This window comes from Psittacula echo (genome assembly GCF_963264785.1).
Source record: "Psittacula echo genome assembly, chromosome: 10".
NCBI classification, from domain to species: Eukaryota; Metazoa; Chordata; class Aves; order Psittaciformes; family Psittacidae; genus Psittacula; species Psittacula echo.
Window position 1 is genome coordinate 13950032 of NC_137741.1, and position 23686 is coordinate 13973717.

Sequence of the window (23686 nt, forward strand, 5' to 3'; positions counted from 1 at the left end):
AGAGGAGGAATCTCAGAAATATTATGGTAGAGAGGTACTCCAGGGAGCCTATTACCACAAAAAAGAATAATAATTATAAAACGAGTGTGCATTGGACACAGACCTAAAGAAAAAAAAAAAAATCTATTAAAAAACCAGAAGAGCAAACTACAATTGTGTGAAGTTACATGAACAAAAATTTAGGGCAGCCCCTTGAAAGTAAATGAAGCTATTCTGTTGTAGCATAAACTTGTATAAAAACCCAGCACGGCAGAAGCAGATGTCAAGCTGGTTACATTAAAAGAAAAAAAAAAAAATCATCAAAGATCATGTTTCCACAGGCTCATGTACGCCCATGTCCAAACACATGTTAACACTGATGTTCGCTGAAGTGTTTCAGCAGCAACAAGCATTAGGACACAAGCTGAGTGGACCTTCTCAGAGTGGCCTTTCCTTCTGCCAACAGATATAAAACAAGTGTTGCTCATTTTACCCAAAATTAAAACACGAGCATAAGGGTATAATGTTCAGCAAGTAAAACAAGATCAGGCTGAATGTTCATGAAAATGAGCTATAACCATCAAGGCAGTGCTCTGAGAATGCCCCAATGCCAAACAGAAACCACTTTTCCGCAGCAAGAACACACACAGTATTTAATTTCAAAGTTAGAAAGTTACCTAGAGATCTGCCAAAGAACATGGAGATGCTATTAAATCCCAGTGTAACACCTGCAGTCTTCAGTACGTATTCTTCCAGTTAGATGACACCTAACAGCTCTTATCACTGTCATGCCTGGGCATAGGCCTAATCCTGCCACCAATACTCATGTTCATCTTGGGGATCCCTGAGAAGCCATACTAATCCAGCCACAACATCAGTGCTCAATACAGAAACAGTTGAGTGAGTCCCTCCATTTCTACCCAAATTCATTTCACTGCTCCAAGCTTTAGATATTACACTTCCCTCCAGCACCACATGTAAGTCACCTCTAAAATATTCTGGGATCTTTTTGAAATGAAAGACAATCTGCAAATGTAGACTAAAAATATAGGGATAAACCACAGGGATTTATTCTTTATAAATTCCATGTTCATCTTACACTTTGTTGTAGAGATCTGTACAAAACCCAGCTACTGTGCTCTTAACAAAGCAGAGCACAAAAAGCAAGCCAAGTGCTGCACAAGGATTCCTCGAAAGTGCCTATGAACCACAATCACAGCAAGAATTACTGGACAGGCAACACACCAGGATGAACCTGGACTTCTTTTACACTGAGAATTAATAAACTGCATCTCTTAAATCCAAACTGTAATCTTGATCCCCACCCCAGATCCTTTGCCTGAAACACAGCTCTAACTCGTCTCTGATACAATAGGTGACTTGCCAAGACACCTCCAAAAAAGCACAGCATTTTGGCCAGGTATTTTCACAGCCAGCATCACACAGGTCCGGAGATGGCGCTTCCTGCTCTGCTCCCTTTCAGAAACCACAGTCATACATCTTGCTGTGAAGGTCTGAAATGTAACCAGTTCGTGTGCATGACAAGCCTTTTTAAGTCCATCTTACTAAAGGTCCTATTAACCACACTATTTTCAGCTACTGGGGCACCCCCCTCACCTACACATGCCCACCACAGACCTGGTCAGGTTTAAATCTGAAGCCTACTGCAGAAATGCTTTTGCCGACTTCAACGGACTTTGAATCCCTGACTTTAATGACCTGTTCCAGGCTTGCTATTACATGTCAAGTACCACTGAGGATGCTCTCCACAGGGCTTTTTTACCCTTCGGTATCTACTGTAATAAAAAGGATTAAAGTCAGATACCAGCATCTGATTAACAAAAAAGATTCTATTTTTATCAATACACATGCGACAGATTTCTGACCGCTAATCCATAGAATGACTGAGACGTCAATCACCTCCAAGTAAATCTTTAGTGGATCTAAAGCTAAATGCACGATTACAAACGTGCCCTCTCCCATGCACAGCATCGTACACAGAGATTTTTAAATGTTTTAAGAAAGCAGATTTCCAAAACTTCTTTAGAAACTGTATTTTTCTATACCTTGAAGTCATACAGGAGTTAGATGCATCTTAGCAAAAAGGTTTTGACTGCAGGTAGTTGCAAAGGGGATTTTCTGCCTAGCACAGAGACATTTAAGAACAAACTAAACCATATCTCTTATTTTAGAATATGCCAATGAAAATACAAAGCTATCATGTAGCAAAAAATATTTTAGAGAAACACCTAAAAATCTAGCTGTACATACAGTCATTGCTTTTACATGTGAACTACAGATACTATAAAACAGAGCTTGATCTCAGAGAATACAAAAAACAAACCATTTTCATTGTTCCTGATGACTGTTAATGCTGTTTTACTTGCATTCCATTGCCAGATACTTTAAATAGACTCCACATCAGAAAGATCTACTGTACAGAGAGCATATGCAGAGAAAAGCAAAAACATTCCTTTCCCTGCCCTTAACAGAATCACGATAACAAATACATCATGAAATACAGTAAATCCCACCTTTGACGAAGACTCTTGCAAAGATGCTATTTCTTTCCTGTGAACAAAACCTTCTTGAAGAGAAATTTTATCCGCATATAAGAAGTGTCAGAAACCTCTGGGAAGAAATGTAGCAGCATTGGTATTCTGCTCAGAAAATGTCATCACAGATCTGTTTACCTTAACTGTGGACCATGATTCAGCCGGTGACAACCGTCTTGCATACTGATCAATTTATTTGCAGCAAAATTACTAACATTTTCCACTTTAACCATTTAGGTTCTGGAACCAGCTACTAAGATAGGGAGGGCTTTTATAAATAACATATAAATCCTGCTTAATTAAAAACTTTCCCCTCCATCACGATGCCCTGTACTTCGGGTTGTAGGGTGGGTTCCCACATAATCTTGAAGACAAATTAGGGCATATGGTGAGTGGTTACTAGAGAAACCTCTCTGGAAAATTAAAATCAGAGCATCACAGGTAATGTTAAATATGCATGAAATGGGGGAGAGGATGCGATTAAGCTGATCATTTGGGGGGGACTGGCTGCTCAACAGAGACAGTGACCAACCATTTGAGAGCGTAGCCTAACTGGGGGTCTAGAGACCAATCTAGTCATCTTGCTCACTGCCTTTCCTGCTGTGACTTTGGAAATGCCCAACCTAATGCAATCTGACAAATCTAAGAGATATCTACCATACGTGCAATCAGTAGACTGGGAAAGCAGGTTTTGAAGTGAAGAGGTGAAACTTCTGTGTTGCCTCTAGACTTCACTGTTGTGAACACACAGTCCATTTGTGGAGTCCTGGAATCTGTACATTTTTGCATGTCCTCTCGTTCAACACCACCACAGTGACATGCAAAATAAGGCAGAATGCAGTCAGAGAATTAGAACTAGGCTGTGACAAAAAGTTTTGGTCTACTTTAGGGGAATTCTTGCTCTAAGTGCTCAGCTTGAGAGATAGGATGCAAACTGCATTTTATGCTTACTGCCTATGCCTTCTCTGCCTGAATGACCAACAACCCATATATAACTGAATAAACTCAGAACAGCCCTTCTTCATTCAGAAGATGACCCGGAGTCTCACCTCTGCACCTACTGCAGGATTAGATTAGAAATTCAACCTGAAGCACAGACAGAAGACACATATGCCTATCTAAGGTTAGGTTGAGAAGAAGGGAAAGGGTGGCTACTTCTTCATTCCTCCTACCTTCCTGACAAACAGCATGGCACCAACTCACCTTCTCACATACTTCCATGCATATTTCTCTGGCTATTTTTCCACTTCATGTTTATAAATGAGGCCAGACTCCTCAGTGGTGCGAATGCTCTAGCTAGCCTCTGGCTAGCCTCTGGCTTAGATGAACTATTTTTTGTACTCCCTCTATAAGACAGTACAACCAACTGGTGCCAAATCATGACCATCCCCCTCAAGAAAAAGAGGTTGCTGGAATTCAAAATAAGGAGAAAAGATTAAAAAAAGAGTCCTTAATGGTTCTTGTTTTGAAAGCATGCCTCTAATCTTGGAAAATAATAACCCGCCTCACAATTAAAACAAGAAGTATATCTGCACTGCAGAATGAATTTGAAGACTCTCGCCAGAAACTAAGTGCCTGGCCTGCCTCTAAAATTTGGTAAATCTTTTCTCACTCCAGAAGTGGGGGCTTTAACTGAAGCAGAACATTGCCTAGGTCTCTACCATGATTATGATGGACAAACGCATTTGAAGAAATTGCATCTGAAGTCTGGAAGTGCACCAAAAAGTGGGCTAAAAGCAAATCTAGGGACCTGGACTAGTGCTGCACTGAAAACACAACCTGAACCTCCAATACCTGGCAAGCCTCTCAGGTGTAAGTAGTCACAAGTGGGGAAAGTGCACATATGGGAGAGTAGGACAGCTAAACCAAAAGGCCAGTTTGCAGAGAGGATGAAAAGCTGGCTTTGAAAGGCTGTTTCAGGATCAAAGGATCCTTTATTAGAAGAGAGGTGGGTCCTTATCTTACACAAAGGGTCACAGTGAAGCTGCATTGAACAGCAACAGTATCATTTATGCTGTCTGAACATGACCCTACCTGTCTTCAGGCCACTGGAATTCTGCTCAGAAAATGTCATCACAGATCTGTTTACCTTAACTGTGGACCATGATCATGTACTGATACAACATAATTCTGCACTTAAAGGTTTTCTGCCTTAATTGATATTATTTCGGCTGACGTTAGTGACACATGGCAGAAGTACTAAATTGATTACCAAAAAATTAGGTTCCCCAAACTATGCATCATTTCCATTTCTCATTTACCTCCTCATCTTTTGGCCAGTACTGGAAAAGGCATGCTGGGCTTGAAAAATCTTTCGTCTGGGACAGGACAGCCAGTTTTTACATCATGAGCAGGAGACAACATTTCTCAAGCGCCCTTCTTCTGCAAAGGTAAGAAATTAGCCAACTACCCCTATTAATTTCTTTCATTAAAATCAAATCAAGCATTTTCCATAGTATGCCCTTGCTCCAGATTACTGATTATTAGTTTTACATCATTGCTACCTGTCCTTCCCCAAACTACTCACCTTGTTTCATTTCTCTGTTCTACAAAACAACTGTTGAAAGATCACAGAATCACAGAATGGTTTGAGTTGGAAAGGACCTTAAGATCATCTATTTCCAACCCTCTGCCATGGGTTGTTCCAATAAACCAAGTTGTTCAAGGATGTTTACAAGCTCACGTTCTTTTATAAATTCCTAAGCAATTGTTTTATGATAATGACTGCAAAGCAGTTACTATGTCATTATTTGAGACTTCATTTTTACTCATTCTTCTTCAATTTATTTATTTTAAAATAACACTTCTATTATCTTCTATCAAGAGGTCTGGCTTTTTACTATCCACCTAGCAAATTCTTTTCCAGCAACAAAAGCGGGTTTAGATACCAGTGCTTGATCACAAACCTATTTTGTTCATGTACAAGTTCAACTGTCAATTTGCAGAAATTATTTTGAAACTACTAAAAATACTTACAATGGTTTACACAAGACAAACCCCACCCAGACCATTCCTGTGGTTCTCCAGAGTTTACATCATAGCAACATCAATGCTTTAAACTCCTCTCAACTACATTAAATATACTGAATAGCTGTAAATATGCAATGAAATAAAGGCAATGGGTGATAAATCTGCCTACAACATTGACCAAAACTGATCTTCACCAGATGCAGATCAGGGGTAGCTTTGCTTCCCTTAGAATCCAAAGCCTTCTCTTGACTATTTTACTTTCCCTCTCTAGCAGAAATGCACAGAATTCACACGAAAGTCATTTTAGAGAGCAAGTATCACTTGATTCTTGTCCTTATTTTCTGTTAATTACAGCAGAATTCAGCTACCAGATTTCATGAGCGTATTTATGACAACAACTCTAGATTCAAGTTGGAAGAACTTTGACAACATATTTCTTAAATAAGGAGCAGAGATTTTTTTGTGGCTGATTTCATTCCTGGTTCCCTCTTACAACTGTTTCATATAAATACTCTGATAATCCATTTTCATTGAGGTGGACAAGCACAGTAAGCATTGTCTAAGTTCACAGGTGCAAGTATTTATGAAATTTATATTTTTATATAAAATTATGTAAATTATATAAAATAATATAAAATTAGATAAAATATAAATTTATTAAAATTTAAAAATTTGAAAATCCAAGGAGCCAGATCAAGACAAAAGTGAGATCTTGCACATGACCTGTCTTCTACAACAGAAGATGAGTCAATCACCATAATAAACCATCTCTGGTGGTCATCTTATTGAGCCAAGTCATGGAGGGGCCAGTAATAAAGGCCATGAAAGATACTCACATACAATTTCTGAGGAAGTGATGACTGCCAAACTGCATCAGACTAAACTGACCACCACTGCTTTAGTGGCAGTCCATGAGCTGCCCTGCAAGCCACTGACCAGGCTGAGGTCAAAGACCTATGGCCTTTGTAATGCACCCACACATACAGAGACATCACTCCCCACCAGATGCAGAAAGCTCAGGGACAACATAAAATCATAGAATAGTTAGGGTTGGAAAGGACCTTAAGATCACCTAGTTTCAAAACCCCTGCCATGGGCAGAGACACCTCACACTAAACATAATCCACTACTCTGGTCTGAATTATTCATTGAAAATTACTTGTGTCTTTCAAATGTCTTTATTATTTATTATAAAGATTCGTTTTAAGTGTGCCTCAGAAGGTTCATTTTAAATTTCATTCAGAACAGCAACTTGCATTACTAAACAATTATCAGTATATTTCCACTGTCCTTGGGCACTGTTGGGTAATCAAAATGCTATTGTTTTCATTAAACAGTATTTTATTGATTTTATTGACTAATCAGTTCTGCTTGATCAACAAGCAAATGATGCTTATTTTATGTTTCAATAATTAATTGACCTTTCAGGTGTTTCCACACCTCAACTTATTACCAAAAATAAGAATATTTATGTGAAACGCCCTAAAAAAAGAGTATCACTACTCACCATAAAACATGCTCAGAAAATACGGAATGGTTTAGTATTTTTTCCTTTCCTCACAATTTCTAGTGCAACATTCTCTGTCTAAAATTTGCAGGAGAAAAAAAACCCCACATCTGACTCCATTTTGAAAACCCAGCCTGAGCCTTGCATATTAAATATTCAGTTCGTTTTATTCCTTTCTAAAGTTCCAGTAAGTCAAAGGAGATTTTCTGATTAACATTTCTTTAATTTCTTTTCTCTAGAGATGGGAGAAAACACGAACCTCACTTTCCCATAGCAAAGACAAAACTTTCATATGACTCAAATGAGACATGAAAGTGAACAGACAGCTTGTGTAATCTATTACTCCAAACTATTATTTTTCCAAACTCCAGGTCCAGATTATGAAGCACTATAGTCCAGCCTTCAGACCATGGAAAAGGTCTTTGATTAAGAAAATTCCAGATTCAAATCTAACTGAACCTTAAACATGAAGAGTACACCAACCTTCTCACACCATTCAACTGGCACCTATCAGAGATCTGGATGTGTTCAGCTTAAGCTCCCGCAGAGGACAACTTCAGAACATCTTCTGAAGTCTTAACTGCTCTGACATAGCAACCCATATTAGCAGCTACCCTCATCTTTGAAGATGAGCTTCCCAAAACCTGAAATTTTCTGCAAGCAAAAAAAATGTGACAAAAAAAGGTCTTGGTGATTTTTTCTATCTTTTGCTGTCCCAGGATCATTGATGATGCTTCTAAAACCATTCTGCCTTTTAGATAATATCACATATTGTATCTTTCATGTCTGCAAATAATAATAATAATATAACAATAATATCAATAATAATAATAGCCCACAGGCTTTTGGAATTTCAAAGGCAGCTGCATTTGCATTTTTTTATTACTTTCTAGAATTTCTGATTCCCACAAATGCTCCAAATAAAACACCTGAACATCACTGCATAAGGGAAATCTTCATAGGAATATAAAAAATATAAAATTCTGCTACACTGTGCTGCAGTAGATTCCTTGGTGTTATTTTAGGTTTACTACACACCCAAGAATTTGTCATGAATTTTGGAACACTTTTTTTCTGCTTAACTTCTTCACAGAGCTATTCCCTGAACAGCTTTTAGAATACTGAATCTCATATTTTGCTTTTTAAAATTACCAATATTAAAATAAGAGAGAAAATTATGTTTCCAGATAAGGTCTGCCAGGCTTTCAAGAAGTGATCAGCTGAAATGGTCATGTTCTTACTGATTTTACAAAATACAAGAATTCACTGCATGTTCTACCGGTGAACTACTAAACAAGTGAGAACATGCAACAACAAACGACTATTTTACCATGTCCCTATATTCATATTAAACATGATCTGACATCCATTACAAGCCACTTGCTCCCAAAAGTATACAGACAGTTTTGTGGATTCATCAAATAGAGAAGTGAAGAACAATACTGAAAAAAACCTCACTATAAACAAACTGGATGTTTGTCAAAAAACACACTGAGTATTTGTCTGTAAATATTGACCAAACTAAGTTTTTTGCTTTGATATTTGCTGACTGAAGAGCAGCACAGACAAGTAAAAAGGACATAAAATTAGTCTGAATGCCAAACTTGACGATGAGGTTCCAGCTTCTACAAGGGACTCTATGCCAAAAAACAAATAACTAGTGGCAGCCAAATGCACTTACCAAGAAATCATTACAAATACCTTATCATTAGATTTCAATATTAGGAAGAATCATGATTTGATTTCTGAAAATGTATTTACTTCCAGTGACAGCTCACTGACTTGATTTAAAGAGCAGTTTGAATTAACATACTAACCAAATACCCCCACATAATGCATTTTTCTGCTTTTTAAATTCAACTTTCAAACACACAACAAACACTTGAAAACTATCTTATAATTTTCACTCTGTGAAACTGTATATTTCATACAGCTTAAGCATTTCTTTTGTGTATGAAGCAGAGAATATTTTGCTCTCAATACAAACTGTAACTGGCTGAGAATAAACAAACGTGCTTTCAAAGGCAAATGAAGTGACAAAAGCAACCCAAAAGTCAAGATACCACAAAGTAAGTTGCAAAGCCTATATTGAGACTTTATAGCTACGTGGATCATTGGTAGTTCAGCACTGAAATAGCTATTCATCTATGCTCATGTGTATATTTTGTCAAAACACTTAAAAAGCACATTATCCCAACATCATACCTACTATATAAAGAAAATACAAATTAATGGTTATTCATGTGCCTGGAATAAATAACACCTGCTGTTTCCAAGGAGAAAGAAGCTGTATATTCTGCTTTTTTATCTCCTCTTTTTTCCAAAGGGAGAAGAAAAATCTTTGCTAGTCCAACATACATGTGGTTGCACTAAAAGTCTGTTACTAAAACATTATCAATTAGCACATCACAATGAAAATATATTCTCTGCTCTTGCTTCAGGATAGGAACTCCACACTCTCCTACAACAAGTCATTTTATAACAGACGTATATGAAAAAAGCATCCCAGAATACAGTCTTATAAACAGAATATACAAACTGAAGTAAGAGAAATGGAAACAAAAATCAGAAGGCTTAACTGTGGCAAGGGGATATTACTTGTCAGAGATTAAGAGGTCTGTAGTAAATGTGAAGCCTGTCCAGTGCATGTACCACAAGACCATCTTCCTTCCCAGGTCAATTCTAAGCCATGAGATAGCCAGCCAGTGATAGAAGTGAAAAAAGCAGGCAGCTTCTAACAGCCAAGAAGTTTCCTGCACAGTAAGAATTTATTGGTCTCTGAAATTGGAATTCTTATTCATAAGTACCACAGTGATTTTAAATATAGCAATGATGAAAGAACATTTTGTCCTTAAGACCATCTTGAAAAACCAATACTGACAAAGGGGTCTAGATGGAGACACAATGAGCTCTGGAGCTGAACTCAGATACATTATTAACCTCCACACATAACACTCTGCGACAGAGCCATGACTCTGTGTACCCTGAAATATTTACCACAGGTATGCCCTTCCTAGAATAGAGTGAGCACTGGCATGCTGCCTATGTCTTAATCAGTTCTGCCAAGGGCAGAAAGGTTTTTGCACATCATCAGTAGGTGAGGCAGAACCAATTCCTTAATGTCATATCAACCTTTTCATCAAAGTAGTCAGATACTACTTTAGAGAAGGAATAAAAAGGTATGTGCCAGCTATGAGACTAATGAATAGTTTTCCTCAAGCAAAACATAATTCAGCATGAACTTCATGTTAATGTTCTTTCCACCCACTCACACATCTCCAACTGATTCTACTCAACCAAAATGCCAACAAGTAAAACCATCCATCTTTTAATTCAGCTATTGTACCCCAGCACTAAGATTTTGTTTTACAGTGCCTACAGCTACCTAAGCTCAAACATTACTTACATATTTACATGGCCTCCTTTTTTAAAACATGTGTGGAACCTGGATGGAGAAACACAGGTAACAAAAGGGAAAGCTATGGAGAGCAAAAGATATTAATTCAAACTGGCAGCTTTCACTAAAATGTAAAAACACAGAAACAAAGAATCAACTAGGCTGAAGAAGACCTTTTAAGATCATCAAGTGCAATCATTATCCCAGGACTGCCAAGACGACCACTAAACCATGTCACTAAGGACAAACTGATCTCCCCTCAAGATGTACCCTTATGGCTGTCCCTCACGATTTCTACTCAGAGCCATCCCTCATCTGCCCCCTATAGCGGTCCACACTGTATAGCTGTCGTCCTTCCCCCCATGGCCGCCCCTCACACCCCATGGCTGACCCTGCTCTCTCTTCATGATCTCTCCTCATGGCCGCCCCTTCTCTCCCCCCACGATCTTCCCTCATGGCTGACACTCTTCTCCTGTCCTGATCTCCCCTCATGGCTGCCTCTTCTTCCCCTCATGATCTCCCCTAGTGGCTGCCCCTTCCTCTCCCCTCATGATCTTCCCTCATGGCCACCCCTTCTTTCCCCTCATGGCCGTCCCTTCTTTCCCCTCACAATCTCCTCTCATGGCTGCCCCTTCTTTCCCCTCACAATCTCCACTCATGGCTGCCCCTTCTTTCCCCTCACAATCTCCACTCATGGCTGCCCCTTCTTTCCCCTCACGATCTCCTCTCATGGCTTCCCTTCCTCTCCCCTCAAAATCTCCCCTCATGGCCGCCCCTTCTCTCCCCTCACGATCTCCACTCATGGCTGCCCTTGCTCTCCCCTCATGATTCCCCCTTCTTTCCCCTCACAATCTTCCCTCATTGCTGTCCCTTCCTTCCACTCATGATCTCCCCTCATGACAACCCCTTCTTTCCCCTCACAATCTCCCCTCATGGCTATCCCTTCTTTCCCCTCACTATCTCCTATCATGGCTGCCCTTCCTCTCCCCTCATGATCTCCCATAGTGGCCACCCCTTCTTTCCCCTCATGATCTCCCCTCGTGGCCGGCCCTTCTTTCCCCTCACAATTTCCCCTCATGGCCACCTCTTGTTTCCCCTCATGATCTCCCCTCATGGCCACCCCTTCTTTCCCCTCACAAACTTCCCTCATGGCTGCCCTTCCTCTCCCCTCATGGTCACCCCTCGTGGCTGCCCCTTCTTTCCCCTCATGGCCGCCCCTTCTTTCCCCTCATGATCTTTCCTCATGGCTGTCCTTCCTCTTCCCTCATGATCTCCCCTCGTGGCCACCCCTTCTTTCCCCTCACAATTTCCCCTCATGGTCTCCCCCTCTTTCCCCTCATGATCACCCCCTCATTCCCCTCATGATCTCCCCTCATGATCTTTCCTCATGGCTGTCCTTCCTCTTCCCTCATGATCTCCCCTCGTGGCCACCCCTTCTTTCCCCTCACAATTTCCCCTCATGGTCTCCCCCTCTTTCCCCTCATGATCACCCCCTCATTCCCCTCATGATCTCCCCTCATGGCTGCTCCTTCTTTCCCCTCATGATCTCCCCTCACAGACACCCCTTCTTTCCCCTCACAATTTCCCCTCATGGTCTCCCCTTCTTTCCCCTCATGATCTCCCCTCATGGCCGCTCCTTCTTTCCCCTCATGATCTTCCCTCATGGCCATCCCTTCTTTCCCCTCATGATGTCCCCTCATGACCACCCCTTCTTTCCCCTCATGATCTCCCCTCATGGCCGCTCCTTCTTTCCCCTCATGATGTCCCCTCATGACCACCCCTTCTTTCCCCTCATGATCTCCCCTCATGGCTGTCCCTTCTTTCCCCTCACTATCTCCCATCATGGCTGCCCTTCCTCTCCCCTCATGATCTCCCCTCATGGCCGGCCCTTCTTTCCCCTCACTATCTCCCATCATGGCTGCCCTTCCTCTCCCCTCATGATCTCCCCTCATGGCCGGCCCTTCTTTCCCCTCATGATCTCTCCTCATAGCTGCCCCTTCTTTCCCCTCATGATTTCCTCTCATGGCCGCCCCTTCTTTCCCCTCACGATCTCCCCTCATGGCTGCCTTTCCTCTTCCCTCGTGATCTCCCCTAGTGGCTGCCCCTTCTTTCCCCTCATAACCTCCCCTCACAGCTGTCCCTCCTCTCCCTCCATCATAAACCATCATAAACCTCAGTGCCATTTTACAGTTCAGAACCAAAGGGCTTAGGAAGCAGAAGGACATCTCTAAAAAAGAAATAAGATTAAGCCTTAAGTCAGAAAGCAACTTAGAAACGTGTATGTTAGCTTGTTCGAAGAGTGCAAGTTTATAAAGATGTATTTAACTAGAAGACTACCACATCTCAGAAAAGCACAGGCTCACTTGTTGTAGCAGGAAGACACTACAAAGTACAGCAACTCCAGAAACACTCAGTTTAATTTGGAAGAAATAAAACCAGCAGCTGTGAGCATTCAAGAACCAAGTCTCAAGCTTGAATAAACTACAAGGAGCCCCAAAGACCTGTATAAACCTAAGGACTTCAGAGTGCCCATGAATAACAAAGGAAGAAGAAAATTCTCTATTGCTGTCTTTTTCTGTAAGCATCTATAATGTAAATCTTACACTTCATTCCAAAATGTCCGTGATGGGCTATTTTTGGATAGGATTGCCATGTAGCACAAGTCTGATCTAGCATGTTTTTTTCTTAATGAGAATCCAGAACAGCCTCACCTACATAACAAACAGTTTCAGTTGGAACAACCTTAAGTCATAGATGCTGAGAGCTGCCAGCAGAGAATCTACAGAGACATTACACATTTTTTAAGCTCTTGTGTAGAAACTGCAAAATGTGGATTCTGCAGGTCCTACCATGCACCATTTGGGGAAGATTGTCAAGTTCATTTAAGACTCTCTCAACTCCAGCAGTCTGCTGTCCTCTTTGCTGGAGATCACTGGCATGATGTGAGAGCCAAGAGAATGGAACATGTCTTCAGCACCCCACCTGGTCACGGTTATCACTCAGAAATAATAGCTCAAACCCACTCCCATTAGCCTTTAACTTACACCAGGTCTGTGGCACAGGTGAGGTATAGAACAGAGCTCAGTGCCCTTTCAGCACCACGGATGGCAACCGTGGTGCTGACTTCTAGCAAGCAGGTCCTGGACACCACAGCATGCATAGGTCCTCCTGAAGGGGAGACCCGCATCTCTCCCATCCAAACTGTGCTTCATAGTCAATGAAGGCCTGAATACCTCCAAAGTTATTTTCACAGAAACTCTCTGATGTCTACAAGAAAGGAGCTAATGAGTAGTTATTAGGACTTTGGTTCACCTTTGAATTGTGCCCATGCACTCAGAAAGTATTCTTATTTTCCGGTCAGAAAATCAGTGGTTTGGGCTGGAAGGGACCTTAAAGATCATCTAGTTCTACTGCCATGGGCATGGGCACATTCCACTAGACCAGGCTACTCAGTCCTCATAACAGAGTTTGAAAATGCTCCTATTATTTTTCTTAGCAATGGTTCATTAAATTTAATTTCAACAATGAAAATGCATACTTCAAACCTTCACTGGTAAGCAAAAATAAAATGCAGCTATGATGCAGCTGCTGTTTCCACAAACCCAACTGCACAGCAAATTAAAGTTTTTATTTTTTTTATATAAATCAGAAAAATTGTCAGTTTTACGTGAAAACAAAACATGCAAGCAGAAGAACACTTATGACTTATCCCAGAAACACCAAAACCTTTACATAGCTCCAATAACTCGCCATTGTATCCCTAAGGCTGCTGAAAATCTTGTGAAAATAAAGGGAAGTTTTCATTACACAGCCTTGCTTTCTACTGTTCGAACCACTACCACTACAGAAAGTGCAGAGCAATTTCAGGGTGACAGAGCTATAACGCAGATCTCTCAAATATGCTTTATAAAACTAAATTTAAATCTGAGGAAACCATTGGTGTCCCCATGTACTATGACGTGAACATGACTCACAGGAGTAGTCATCAGACCGACCTCTATTTTCTCAAGCTCTCGCACAGGGCCAGCCCCTGCGTGCTGCTGTTAAATAAGCCTCTCGGTGGCTGGGGACACAAGAATATAGCATTTCAAACCAAGCTTTTCTACATAACTACTTTAAATCTTTAAAGTTGGACTCAAAATTGAGCTAGTAACTTTGCCTGTTGGACACAAAACAATGGAAGTCCAGCTCACCCATGGCCATGTTGTGTCTGCAGTACCAACAGCAATAAAATTTGTTGTCAATAAACAGATCAAACACGACTCAGAGGGCAGTGACAGACAGTAGCTACTGCCATTTTATAGCTCATTTTATGACTGTAATCCACTTCCCACAGCTACTGTTAAAATCAGCACCTAATTTCAAAGGTTGACGGCTGCCACATGTTGAGGGTCACTGTGCACTGGGCAGATTAACCGGTTCCCATATGACAAAAGCTTAGCAAATTAAAACACTAGCCTCATACTGACATGGTGGTCAGCCACAGAACTTCACCAGCCTGCCCCTCTTCAGAATATTACTGAATAACTTGAGAGGCATACCAGATACAGTCCTTACCTATCTGGAGACTAGAGATGCACTCTGCAAAGCACCATCCAAATCATAGAAGACAATCTGCATTCTCTAAAGATTTAAACTGCAAGTTCAGTAAGATCTGAGACTACTGACCTGATCTATTCGTTAGAAGTGACTTTAATTTTCTGCATTAAAAAAAAACCCAAAACCCCAGCTTTATCTAAGTTTTAAAAGCATTTCCAGTTCAGTCTGATTTTCCATCCAGATACTACAGACAACACGATTTTTAAAATACATGCACTGTAAGGGCACTTAACAGCACCCAGATGTCCACCTACCTTTACTAAGAGTGAGCCAGCAGTTACAAGCCCCTAAAATTCTCTACTTGCATGAATTTGTGTTCTGTATTATTACTGGAAAAGTACTGGAGACCATTTTTCAAAATGAGGCCTGTGTATTCCACTGAAAACAGGTTTTGCTTTTACCTCTGAGGAATACAAATATGCAGTGTTTTTGTTCTTTGCAGCTCAGTGATTTACTGGCATGCCTCTTCCCATAAAATATTTGCATATATCTGAGAGTCAAACTGTTCTAATACATTCTGTGTTTGCCAGGAAGTGAACGCTTCAGTTCAGTGTAACTGAACATTTAAACAACGACAGGCACCAGGACAAATGGCAGTGTAATTAACATACCAATGAAGAGCCAGTTGTTAATTACTATCCATTTCAGGCATTTTGTATGAGCAACTTACCTGAAAAGCCTTCCCATCTGCATGCTGGCAAAGCCAGTGATTAAACAATTCAACGCCCCTTTTGCTTGATTAAAGAAAAAAATTATAATTATTTTATATTATTCTATTTGTCAAATGCAGTTGACATTTAGATGACAAAAACTGCAGCAGCCCAAATCTAAGCATTTGAAATGAATGTTATGAGCGGTCCTTGAACAAAACAGCAACATATATACATCTAGGGCAGATGTAAGCTAATAGAGGGTCCTAATTTGAGTCAACTGAATATACCTAACAGTACCTGCTGTGTCATATTGAAGGTAGCACAGTTGTTACTTGTAACAAAAAAAGTACCACTTTTCTCTCAGAGAGACTTCAGATGCTACCTACAGAATGGAATCTGAATTTTTAAGCTGTTGAAAGACTGGGAAGTAGCACCAGTACAATGCCAGGATTCATTTACATTTAAACAACAGTAACTGAGGAGTCAATACATAGCTCAGCACAGCACCACAGTTAAAATACGGTTGTTACTGGAGTTGTAAGAAAAGTAGAAGCACATAAGTGGAAAGTAGGACTGAAAACTTAGGACAAAAATACTGAAGATAAGCAAAATGGCAATAAAAGCTAACAAAAAAGAGAGGAAAAGAAAAGTTTAGAAACATTCATCAATATGTAGAGTACCCAAAACAAAGGGTTTCTCTTTCTGCCTGTGCAGATGGCTTTGCCCAAGGAAGACTAGCGTGCTTTGGGTACAAAAAAAGGAAATTACATCTATCTTGAAAACAGCTTCTAATTCATTACCCATCGCATGACTACAGCCATTAATCCACGTAAACAATAAAAGCAAGATCCATTTGAAATTTTGACTATCCAAATTGAAGTTTGAATCAGCTCTTGTTAAAAAAAGGGCATTCTATGTTTGGAACTGAAATTTCAAACTATGCAATTTATGCACTTTAAAGGCCAGATTTTGCTGAAATCCTGTAACATTCTGTGACAAACATTTTGGAGTCGCCAAAAAGTACATATTTGGTCCATATGGTATTATTCAATCAATTAATTTATTATTATTATTTTTTTAAACAATGGAAGATGATGAACGATTATTTTTTGAAGTTCGTTTTTGCGAACAATGTGCATCTATTTTATTTGGATTATAATTAGAAGCTACAATGTACAAATACAGCCTTATAATGTTTTTCTTTTCTTCATTTGACAGAATGATTGATACAGATGGGCTGACAGAAAATGCTTTACATGTGAACAAAGGAAATATTATTTGCAAGAAGTAAACTGTACTAATTGTTTATACAGCAAGCGCCCACCCAATAAACTTTTTTGAGCACGCTCTTACAGTAAAGGAAAGAATGTAGCCTGGGTTGGTGTCTGCAAACTTCTGCATCCAGGGCAGCATCTCTGCACTCTATAGAGCTGGCTCAGACAGAACAGCTCATCCAGAGCCAAAACATCTACCTCTAAATACTGCTGTCCACCCAAAATCTCTTTGCTATAGAGAGACTGGAAAACATGCCAGAGATTTACAAGACCCGAGATCTAAAGCCCCATGTCTTAAACTGAAGACCCCTACTTCTCTTTCCTATTGAAAATGTTAATAACATTGTACTTTTGCAGGTAGCACTGAATTAACACATCTTCCATTCTTACTTGACAGTTATGAAGCAGTAAGCCCCCCAAAATTACCCTAAATGACATACATATCTGATTTTCACAAGCCATTTAAGCATAATCTCCGAATATATCTCCATAATGACAGCCCCATTTCTGTCCTCTTAATAACAATAATCACTACATCAACAGTGTTATTTTGCCTTGACTGTTTTGAAAAGGCTATTTTTTTTCCTTCGCTACCTAATCTCTACAATATTTTTTTTTCCTTACTGCAAAGAAAAATCAGCAATACCATTTGGTATTACAAAATTTGGCTATATCTGGTTTGTTTTGTATTTTTACTAAGAGGCATGGGGAAACATTACTCTATTTGGAACCAACCACAAGCTATACCTGCAAATTTTAAAAAAGTATTTTGTGATAGAAGAGAGATTCTGAAACAAAATCTTTTGTATGCCCTGCATATTAGAAATATCAAAAACTAACATTTCTCCAATGCAAGTTACTGTTTGATACACAGTCCTGATGGACAAAACATTATCACAGAACAATTCAAGAGGCACTATCTTGTCATACCACAGTTTAACTGAAATAAGGAGCAACTCGCCAGTCAGAAATATATATAAACATGAGAAGAGATCTGCAATTTAAACCTCCCATTAGCTAACGAGTGTTCCATTTTTGAGACCTTTATTTTAACTTTATCTTAGAAAGGAGAGTACTTTTCTGCATCCTAGAAACATCAGAGTCCATTATATCCTCCATCACTAAAATACACCATTTACTCCTTAGGATGCTGTTAAATTGATTTTGGAGTTTACTGGATAGTTTACATTGTAATGAAGAGCAAAGCTCTGAGTCGACCTGACAATTCTGAAATCTAAACCACTGAAGCAGATTTTTTTAACCATCAATTTCAAAGCTGTATGAAAACTACAGAAAAGAATGGCCAGACTGTCAGCCTCAGAAAACTAGTTCTGTTTGGGAATATGGAATGTGCATCAAGAAGATTTGTCCACAGCACTTAGGATCTTAGGAACTTGAATGTAAACGTAAGACTGGCTAATTGATGATTTCATTCTCAGAATGCCCAGCTGAAATGGGAGAATGATTTCTCTCCACCTACCTCCCAAGTCAAACAAACGCATAGAAATAAAACCAACTCCCAAAAACCAATACACCTCTCTAAAGAGCTGAGTTACAAGTTTTCACTGATAATGACATAAAATTTGCTGTTAACTCTTGACAGGCTAAAAGTAATGAGGTCTTATGTAATTATCTTTCTTCAAGATTCAACCCCAATTTTTTTTTTATATCTTTGATTAGCCATAGGCTGAAGTACCCCCCATCAGCTACTGGCTACAATAGTTATGTCTTAAACCACTGAAACTCCTTCCTCTCATAGCCTACCACTTCCCTTTGTCTCAACACACCTCTAGTGGATGCCCTTCTGGGGACATGTTGTTCTCCATACCTTCAGAATTTGGGCTCTTTGCTTAAAAACAAATCATTAAAGGAGCTTTAAGGATTATGTGAACAACGCATTTACTTTTTTTTCAATTCAATGTAAGAATACAATCCTAAGGTTTCACAAAATCTTAAAACGTAGCCCAAAATGCATCCTAAAGGATCTGCCCTCTGGTGAAACACTAGATAAACTCAGATATCTCATGATTTCTTTTGATTTGACTTAAGAGTCTGTGGCATTTGACAGTATGTCTGGGTACTGCCCAGGATGGCACTTCCATCTAGGGATACCTCACTAGGAAGAACTGAAAGGACACAACCAGTTCATTTCACACCACCTGACTGCAGCAGGAAGTTGCTGCTCTGGGATCATCCATCAGTCTGAGCCAGACTGGAACTCATCACCCAAGACCAAGTAATGCCTCAGGAAAAGAAAATATTGCATTCGTAACGACTGTTATGTTTTCATCCTAACTTGGCTAATACAAGAATCACCACATCATGTACTGCACTCAAGTAAAGCAAAAGTTGACCCCAAAGTAGCAATAGTTATGGACAAGTTTGCATTCCAAAAATACGTATGTTTAAAACAGACATGGCACTAAGTTACTTTGCTGCAAGCAGTAATTTATGAAATGCTTGTTACACCTCCACATTTTTTTTGTTCTTAAATCCCATTTAATATGCCAATCTTATTTCAGGAGGAAATAAATTAACTCTGATGCTTTGTGCCAATGCAGATTAGCTTCCCACACACCTGTATTGTGTTTCACACTTCAGTTAGTCATCCAGATTTCGACAAACGAACAAAGTACTTCTAAACAGATCCCATTCCCAAGGCTAAGCATGCAGAAAGAGGAAGAAAGAAGACTATCTCACAGAGCCCCCCAGTTTCATTAGTGCAATGTCTAGTTGCAGCTATGGACAACCACCTTTACAAAAAAAGAACTATCAGTTTAGATCTAAGACAGCCCAAGAAGCCCACTGACATGGTCTTATCCCCACTACAGTTTGGTCCCCAACACTGCAATTCCCATGAGCCCTAGCCAGGATGGGCTGCAAACTGCTCCCACTCCTGTGAAATTTCATAACCCAAACTCTCCATTATTAGTAGGAAAATGGACAAATCTGTATCTAACACAAGTGAGATGCTCCTGTAGAGCAATGCATGGTTCTGTATCAGGAGATCCCACACTGAAAAACTTTCATATCCAGAATTACAGAACACCCAGCTTTTCTGTCTCTGCTAATCCCCATTCCACTATCAGGAATATGACTAAAATCACATGTATTTGTATTGTGGTAGCTGCAAGCTAATGTTCTGCCTAAATTATCAACTGTTATTAGAACCCCAGACAATTGCTTAATAAAAATTTAATCAATTGTAATTTCTAATCATCATTAAAGATGCTTAACAAGTTAATCTCTCCCTAACACTGCAGATCAGAAAGTCAACTGGCATAAGGTGGCACAGCTTCACCAATACCAATAGGGCTACTCTCACATTACCCCAGCTGAGGATCTGGCCCCAAGATAAAATAGCTGTATTAAAATCCTCTCACTACAGCTTTTGATTGCTTCTCTACATTGCTTTGCTGTTAATCTAAAAAAATAATAACAAAAGCAACAGACTATGGCTTTTAAAAAATACAGCATAAATCAAGGTATTTCACGCAGCTCTATCTTCTGCTGTCTGTGGTAGAGCAAACATAGCACTACTCTACAGATCAAAGGTCTCCTCATCTTTTCGCAGTTCAAAAACTCCTCATTTTGACTTTGTCCATGCATAGCTACATCTGTCTGACAGCAATACTCATGCACAGAAAACATGGGAGGATCATTAGCAATCAGCAAGTTTGTCTTTCAGATCAAATCTGTTCCAGCTGCCTAGATGAGGGGTCAAATGATGCTCTGTAACCTCTGCCTTGCAAAAGTACGTATCAGTTAATTTCAGGAAACCAATATGTTTCCTCATCCTTCCTGTGGACCGGCAATCTGTGCTTAAGAGAGTTTGACGACCACACAGCCAGTCAACTTTAACTGAATCAGGTCGCTTCACAGAGATGCACACAGCCACACACTTAGCTCTCATCTCCCACATATTTTTCGTTTGTTCAATAATCCCGTAACACTCTCTAAATTCACATAGTGGTCACAGGAGAACAACTGTGAAGCCCCACTCTGAGGCTGCTCTGTGGTGTATGCATACCGTACCTCCTGCAACAACATCTTTCTGTGGCTTCAGCTGCAGGCAAGTGAAAACAGAGCAGAAATGGTTGGTGCAAAAAGGCTGCTGGGCTCCACTGTAATTCAGTGGTTTCATGTAGACCTCTAAGTGGTCAGGGCTGTTCCTTCAGAGCATAGCTTGGAAGAGCAGACAGGGGAACAGCAAACCAAACCAAAGTCAAAAAGGGCTGTTTGTATCCTACTTTGTCCACAAAACAGCTCACTGATTCTAGCTATATCTACACTCAATGACACTCTCCGTTATCATGCACAACGTGGTATCCCGGAAGCTAAATTATATTCATTTAATAGCCTTCCATTAAATATTGATTTTCATTTAATATGTACAAATCTGATATCAAAACTTAATCTGATTGGCAAAGATCTGCTCCTGCTTACTTTATTGACACTTACTGAACCAAATTGCTTATACCATAATATTTACTTTCAGTATGACAACCGCATGACCAACTACAGCAGGATTTAATCTAAAAAACAACCTTTTTAAACATTAGTTGGCATTTACCTAAGCAAGTCCTTAATTGTTAGAACTGAACCTGCCTCTACAAAAAACCAACGTTATCACATACTAAAACAAGCAAACGGACTCCAAGTTTGATAAAAACATTCTTCATTAGTATTGAGACCAGTGCAAGATCCATTGTCCCACTTGTTTTTAACATCAGAAACTTGTTGATCCAAAACTAAGTTCATTCAAGTACATCTCCCAAATACATACTACAGCATGCCATTCAAACCTATTTCATGCCATCACACACTCAACAAAATAATGTTGCACCTCACAGACATGTAACACATCAAATGTATTCTTTCATGAAAATCTCAAAGAAATGTTGGTAAATTTCTTCCCCTCCTAAATGCTGTAGTAAGGAAATATTTATTGCATCCTTTGGTAAGAAAATAAACACATAGCAAAGCCCACAAACACACTATGGTGCCCCTGGTCAGTTTCATCACCTTCACTCAAGATGGTTTTGCTTCCCAACAATAAACCAGGCCAATGTACAGGCAGGAAAAGCCAATATTCCTACCATTTCCCAGGGTACACTGGTCTGCATGGTGCATCTGGCACCCACTGCCACCTTTCCCGCTCATCTTCGGCTGGGCACCACGTCCTCTTATTTCCTATCGTATGACCGCGTATGCTTATGTGACTGTTCACTTCTACAGCGCCTACACCCCACGGCAACAGCCCCGAGTGCGAGGAGGCAGAAAGGAGGTAGCTCCCAACGCGGCTCCTCGCCGCGGGCGGCCCGGCTCTCACCGCCACCGGCGCCGCGCCCCCTCCGGCCCCGCCAACCGGCGGGACGAGCCCAGGGCGCGGGGGAGAGCGGCGGGGACTGCTCACTCTCATGGATGCGGGAACCGCGCCGTGCCCAGGGGCGGGTGTGTGCCTACGGGGGGGGGGAGGCGTGTTGTGCGGCGGGGCCACATGGGGCGAGACGGACTGCCTGCAGCGCAGGGGGCGACGGCAGCAGCCGCTACTCACCGGGAGGGTTTACCGCCGCCGGCGTTGCCATCTTGTCTCTGAGAAGAATTAAGACAAATGCAAGAGGGGAGGAGGGATGCTCTGAGCAGCCCGGGGGAGGGGAAGGCAGCTGGCGCCGGGGCGGGCGGGAGGCGCGGGGACGGCGGCGGCTGCTCCCGCCCCGGGTCCCGGCGGCGGCGCTCCCCGCTCTGCGAGGGGCTGCCCAAGATGTCCGATGGCCCCGCGCCGCGTCTGCTCATGCGCCGCGCACAGTGAGCATGTGCCGGGCGGCCGCACATGTGCGCTGGGACCGCGCCCGCCGGCGCCCGGCCGGGAGTACCCCCTGCGAGTACCGGGTAGACGCGTTCTTCGCTCCGGTCCCGAACCGGATGCTCCCCTCGGGGCTCGAACCCGCGGACCCGGTGTGCGCGGCTCCTCATGGGGTGCGAGCTCCCTGCAGGGAGGTCTGTGATGAGACCGCGGGTGCTGGTTGGGCTGTCAGTGTCGGTGCTGCCGTCTGCCAGCCCTGGAGGTGAGGGGTTGCGGCTAGGGTGCAGCATACTGCCATCCGAAACTAAAGACCCCTCTGCGGGATGCGGAAGAGGAACCTTTGGATGACATTAACACCATCTCTTTTGTCCCCGAACGGTGACGTCCCTTCTTCCCAAAGGTGGGGATGTCCTCTGGGAGATGGAAGTGGGACAGAGCCCAACAAGCTTGTACACCTCCAAAGCATCCTCCTTTTGGGGTTCAGGAGTGCCATTTCTGTGACACCCCAGGACCAACACACACACAGACATAAAGCTGATATTCAGCTTGGTCGGCTGTGATGTGAGCCCTAGAGCTTTTTAGCAGGGGGTAAGAGGAGCTATATTGTCACCTTCACATTACAACTACATTAAATACATGACTGCAAATGGATAGTGCTATACAGAAACATCTCAGTCCTCTGTTAATAATACTGATTACCAGGAATTACAACAGAAAATGTAAGAACTCTGAGTTCTTTAAAAAAATATCCAGGAATTCAGAGACAGGTCATTCTGGGCTCCAGGTGGAGTATAATTGAATTGTATCCCTCTAAAACCCATGGTTTACCTCACACTGTGCCCACATCCAAGCTAAGTAGTGCAACTGAACAACTGATCCTTTGTAACTCTCTCAGCTCACATTGTAAGGTTTTCCATTACAAACACAAGGACTAAAAATACACTTT

The 23686-nt window shown here is 41.2% G+C and overlaps 1 protein-coding gene across 1 annotated transcript in view; it reads right to left on the reverse strand.

Moving 5' to 3' along the window:
* ARNT2 (aryl hydrocarbon receptor nuclear translocator 2) overlaps positions 1 to 22552 on the reverse strand; it is a gene marked incomplete at its 3' end in the record, with an annotated part of 101872 nt that extends 79320 nt beyond the window's left edge. Inside the window, exon 1 of the mRNA XM_080626788.1 lies at positions 22492 to 22552. Coding sequence (XP_080482914.1) covers positions 22492 to 22522 — 31 coding nt within the window. The 5' untranslated portion in view covers positions 22523 to 22552. The remainder of the gene's footprint in view (positions 1 to 22491) is intronic.
* Positions 22553 to 23686: the final 1134 nt, after the last annotated feature.